This window comes from Clavelina lepadiformis, chromosome 1 (assembly GCF_947623445.1).
Source record: "Clavelina lepadiformis chromosome 1, kaClaLepa1.1, whole genome shotgun sequence".
NCBI lineage: Eukaryota > Metazoa > Chordata > Ascidiacea > Aplousobranchia > Clavelinidae > Clavelina > Clavelina lepadiformis.
In genome coordinates, this window is record NC_135240.1 from 24900215 (window position 1) to 24906409 (window position 6195).

A 6195-nucleotide genomic window follows, 5' to 3' on the forward strand; every position below is an offset into this window, starting at 1 on the left:
ATCTTTACTTAACGGAGGAAAAACGATAGGAATGCAAAAATATGTATTGACCATCAATATCCAGAATAGTAAATCACGTTACAACGCTCTGACATGTGTGGTGAAACTGGATTAAATACCGAACGCTTTCAAATTGATTCAATGATTTTCAGTGGCCCAGTAGCAACGCTGCAAACTGTGCTTGCTGATGCAAAATAAAACTGCAGAAAATGACAAAGTATTGCTGTTTGATACGGATATCTTACATAACTGACATATATATCTTATGCTGATGGATGATGGCGTGATCAGTTTAATCTGAAGCTTTGCAAAACTTTGTTCTCACAAAAGTGGGTGAAACAGTCAATGCACATGTTCATTGTCCAACACAGAACATATTGCGGCTTTTCCTCAACGCGTGGAGCATTGTCCGACGCTACGTAAAGTACATTTTTATAGTATTAGAAAGCAGGTCAAAAAACCCTATATGCAAAGCAAAGATTGATGTATTTTGTTCCACCAATCCTAAGCGATTTCGGTACCCTTCCTACAAGTTTTAAAGTAAAAAAGATTTTATTAATATTGCTGTTAATGCACATTTACAACCACAAAAACACCAACACTTTCCAAAAAATACTTCAAATACGAACGTAATAAAACACAATTTTTTGAATAAAATACTCAACGTGTATCAGGGCTTCAAAAACAATTGCAATGCAAGCGATCAACATCGATGATATCATGCTAACATTTATTACAAGTGCAAAAAGAAATGATGTTTTTACACCAATATTAACAATAGTTAGGAATATATTTTGCAGTCTCAAAAGAAACTTGAAATTTTTTAAGAACTAATTGTAAGTCTAGGTACTGGTGCATTGATTTAGTAGATTGAAATAAATAATAAAAAAATAATGCTACAGAAAACAGTTAAGTCAAACACAAATCCTTATCAATGTAACATATTAGCATAATAATTTAAATGAATAACATGAACAAGGAAAAAAGGTTGACTGGAAAATGTTTCGGCTAAAACACAAGCAATTAGTCGAACGTGTTTTACGGGTATTATTGCTAATCACTAATCAGAAACAACTGTAGACTATTTGGAACAGTTTAGTAACATGCATCAAAAACAGACTTTCCATTAGTTAAATGCACGGCCAGGATGGTTACGATAGCTTGCAGCTTGACTCGGACTTATTCCTTTCTCTCTCCGCTCTTCTTAACCTTCTTCTGTTTTCCTCTTCTTCCTCCTGAAGCTGTCGAGCAAGAGCAAGATCTTTTTCCTCCTGCGTCATCCTAAAAAGCAGTGGAAGCAAAAACACATTACTGTGAAGTGTAAACAGAGTTAACTGCAATTTACAGATACAGGTAAATTTGGAGGCTTTTTTGCTCATTTACGCCAACATTTTACTCACGGTTTATTCTGGTGTTCTTCCTGTGACATTTGAAGAGCTCTTGCAAGTGCTTCGTCTTCGCTCTGCGTTTTAATTATGATGTCATAATCAATGTCTGTTTCGAATACGGTAATACATTTCATAATTATGTGTATTTATCAATTTATCAGACAAAATAGCCGTATGGCAATTGAATTCACCATGTTACTCTGCATTTGTCTTGCATTTTGTTGTTGCCGCTGTCTTCTTTCCCTGGAAAAGACAACATCATAGTGTGAAGATTGTCGTACCATAAGGCATAACCTTATATTTTTGTAAGTAAGGCAAGCACGAAAGCACAAGTAGTCAATGAGAATGAAAGGTGTTAGATATGTAGTGTAGACACGTACATCCAATATCAATTACAAAACTCATTTAAAATAGTTGCTCTCATATAATACTTTTAATAACCCTAATGGAGAGCTGCATATAATTAACATTAGTTTATTAAGCAGCCTTAGCAGAAAAGTAATGAATGCAAATTGGGAAGAAAGTACTGGTAAATAAAAAACATAAATCTAGAATACAAATTATTTTGGCCTAAAAAATAAATCATAAATAATTCAATACTTGTCTAAATCTCTCCCCATTCCATGCATGTATGTTTGCTGCGGTGGACGTGATATAATTTTTGACACATTTGTGCGCTGTTTTGATGAGGAAGCTGCTTGTGACCTCTGTATGGCAGCAGCGCTATAATTTCGAATAATATGTTAGAAACGCATGCTAGCGAACAGATGTTATTGACAGAACATTGATAATTTCCGATACCACAGCGCAATCTCACCCAGTGTTTGAGACCGATCTGCCAGTTCCTTGAAACCCTCTGCATCCATGGTCTTGTGGGTGACGATGACGCAAACAAAAATTTAATCGGCATTCTGAACAGACCACCGGCATCAACTCGTGCTGCTTGCACCTTGGCGCTGAACATCGATTGCTGAAGGCCTTCAAAAGTGAGTTTGGAACAGGTTCAAAGCAACAGTTTGTAATAAGCTGTATGCACATCATGCCTCGTAATTTAATAACGTTTTGACCAAACGGCACATTTAGTATGACCATATAATGCGACTACATATCTAATTCTTTAGGGCAGCATTTCTCAATCAAACTTTTACCAACCGAAATCAAAAGTGAACCCAGTTTGATACAAGGACATATGACAAAATTTATATTTATATTTTAAAACTATATAGTGTATAGCTATTATACAACTTCGGCCACTTTACAGTAAAAAATATTTGTGACCAGTTAGTACGACCCAAGCAATCCACTGTTGGAGAAATACTGTTTTAAGGAACAAGACTAAAATTGCAAACTTACGTGCAATATGGATTATTAATTATTTACCTTCAGTATTATTTGCAAGATAAGTTTAAAAATTATCAGGAAAACACATGTAAAAAATATATTCCAGGGTAAAATTTCCTTGTAGGGTTCAGTAAAATAGTGAAAACATCGGAAAAACTTCTGTAGACCCAAGATGGCTGAACGAAACCAAATGAAGAAACTGGCAATGTATCCAGGTTGTTTTAGAACAGCTTTTGGCCTTACATTCCTCAAAACTCTCCTAACATTCACTCTTGGCAAGTGATGTCTCGGTAAAAGTTTAGAATTCATTTGCACTCACTTGAATTCACTGCTGATGTAACTACAGTCTACAACTAACAAACCTCTTGTACTGAAATATCTGAGGTTAGAATTTCAAGTGGGCAGTGAGTGTTGGTACTTATGAAAATCAATAAAGTCAGACAAAGTATCTTACACACCAGTTATGATGCATGATACTGAAAGCTAAAGCTTGGATAAATATTGGTCTAGGAGCTTTTGAACCATTATCAAAAATCGGAATTATCATTTTTAAAGAAAAAATTGACTCCACCAAAAAACTCCAAGAAAAAAGGCATCAACTACAGCCGTACAAGGAAATTGTCTACCTACCTTTCGTTTCTTTTTGGCAGGATCAGATTGACAATCTCTGTCAATGTGTTCCCCCACTTTTATATCCGGGGTCTCTCCTCTTGGAACAGGAACAGGCTGCCCACACAACGGACACACCGGAACTTGGACGTTCTTCTTGTAGGCAGATGAGCAATGATGATCATCATATCGTATGTGATCTTTACTGAAAAAGTTGTTTATTGGCAATGATCAATCATTTTGAATGATATGCGTACCTATATTCTTTCTTTCATACATTCATTTACCACAGATTAAACAATGAATATACAACATATTCCATCAATCCAACAACCAAAATACATATTTGGAAAGTTTCCAAAAGAACATACAGATGTATATACTCAAGTTAAGAATGTTATTATGATAAGTAAATCAAATATTAAGAAAAAGATGGCTTCAAAGTTTAATGAATCATCCAAACTACAGTGCCAGCTAAGGTTTTAACCTAAATCCACAAACTTACCAAAATACTTCATCACATGCATCACATTTCACTGGTAAAAAGTCTGGATAACAAAAAATAAAACAGTTTTAGATAACAATTTCAAAGTTTTTTCTATGCAGCTTTACAAGGTAAAAGGTCATTGTTTATGGCATCATTGTAATGTCAATAAGGATCCAGCCTGAACTTTATGGCAAATTCGCACAGTCTGAGAATGATTTCATCAGTCAAATCCACACATAATTTCATCTTTAAAATAATTTTTACCTGTAAGAAAAATTTGGAGATCTCTGGCGTTGTCACAAGCATTGCATGAATATACCAGTGGTGTAAAATTTAGCGTATATGCTTGTAAATTATTTCAATGCGGTTTGTTATTTCGCAAGCTTTTGTGCATTAACTGTTTAGAAGATTTTTTCTTAGTTCCGCTATTTGGCTCAGAGCAAAAAGGTAAAAAATGGGTAAAAAGTACAAAACATTGGAATTATTTATTTTGCAATAATTTTTTTAAAATGCTCCAAAATACAGGCTTTTTATAAACGATTTTTACACATAAACTACAGGACATGATGAAATCCTACATAACTTTTGCAGTTCTTTACACCTATGTTTTCAGTAAAATCTGTCATGAAATCAATATTATTAGTATACCATAACTTAAATCATTTTATAGCGTAATTAGCACATATACACCAAACTTCTGTCCTTATAAGCAGCACTAAATATTATGATTTATCAGGAAGCAGTGACACTAACCCTCATTTCATCTCGCAAGGCCATACACCTGGCTTTCATACGTGGAATGGTAGAACCCACTGTGGGTGAATCTGTATTAGGAGATACATTCTCACAACATTTGATTATTGCAGTGGTGGGCAAACTGCGGCTCGCCGGCATGTTTTTTGTGGCTCTTCTAGTCGAATCATAAAATTCCTAAAAAATTGTAAAGGCTACCAAGAGTACCGTTTATGAATGTTTCTCTCTTTTTCTTTTCTTTATTTAGGCCAGCATTGATCACAAGATGTTGATTATCCACAATTTAATGATATTTTTAGATTGAGGAATGCAGATATGGAACAATTAAACGACATAAAGTATTTATGACATCATAAGTTCTTATGACTCGGCTCATCAGTAAAAATTTAACAACCAAAGCGGCCCTCGGGTTCAAAAAGGTTGCCCACCCCTGGATTATTGTGTTAAAGTAGGCATAGGCAGACAGTAATAGACAAACGTAAGCTGCCCTTAATATGTATAACCTGCAGGAATTAGACCAAAAAATAAACAAAGCAACAGGAATTTTGGCATGACAGTGTGCACTGAAGCCTCATTTCTTTATTCATTTAATGTAATTGTGTTTAAGCAATAAATTTTGTCTTGTTTGTAACATAACATTATTGTTTTCAAACGCTTTTAATTGAAGTTTTTCTTGACTTGCTTTAAAAGTATGTAGGCTACATGTAAGTTTAAAATGTTGCGTAAAAACTCTCATTGACTTTGACTGGTATGCTATTGGTTAATTTCAGTGTGCAAAAGTTTAAAAGACCCCAATTTTTAACGTACAAAACTTTATTTCTTCTCATTCAACTGACTATAAATACTTAAGTTATATTATAGGTCAAACCAGATGGGTAAACACTGGAAAACATTACTTCTGGTAGCATAGACCTAGGCTTATATCAGAATATAACCTCTGAATTATAATATCTAATTAATATCCATCTGAATTTACGACTAGGCCTACATAAACAAAAAACTTACCAAGTTTTCTACAGATGCTTTCGGAGCAGTGCTGGCCAAGATCTGGAAACTCCATTATGATCGAATCGAACTATACTAAAGACTGCAAGAAGGAAAATATTCGAGAGAAACAGGTATACTCGGTACACTATAACTAGCAAAGCCTACAAAAAGTGCAGTTACCAAACCTTCAGATAGTAAAACTAAGAAAAATGTTAATAGAATGGTAACTTTTAACAAAAAATGGCCAAATTTAAACCTGTGCTTAAACTATCTTACGTAAGGTCGTAAGAACTACGCTGACAGGTATTCTCAATTTCTCAAACAAATGTTTTACCATGTAACAAAGGGGTATTCTTATTGCGGAGGGGGATATTTAAATGACGTAAGAAAGTTCGCGAAAAGTGCTGAGTCAATCATATGATAATAAAAATTGCTTACGCATTATGGGTACTACTTAGTGCCCACTAGCGGTTTAATAATTACAACTACATCATGGTCACTTTCAGTCTTTTGCCTATTCCGAAAGCAACCTAATCTAAACTACTGCTTTACGCCTATTTCGAAAGCAACCTAATCTAAGCTACTGCTTTATGCAAATCACTAAATAAAGGCAACACTCAGTTCTTCCTT

The 6195-nt window shown here is 34.5% G+C and overlaps 1 protein-coding gene across 1 annotated transcript; it reads right to left on the minus strand.

The window, feature by feature from the left end:
- Positions 1-539: 539 nt before the first annotated feature.
- LOC143469274 (AN1-type zinc finger protein 2A-like) lies at positions 540-5882 on the minus strand. The gene is made up of 8 exons (XM_076966917.1): positions 5584-5882; positions 3844-3886; positions 3360-3543; positions 2206-2366; positions 1989-2111; positions 1580-1631; positions 1401-1462; positions 540-1281 (listed from the first exon to the last, which is right to left on the minus strand). Exons 1-8 carry the CDS (start codon positions 5636-5638, stop codon positions 1152-1154), a joined length of 810 nt encoding a protein of 269 aa, XP_076823032.1. The 5' UTR covers positions 5639-5882; the 3' UTR covers positions 540-1151.
- Between the last annotated feature and the right edge of the window lie 313 nt (positions 5883-6195).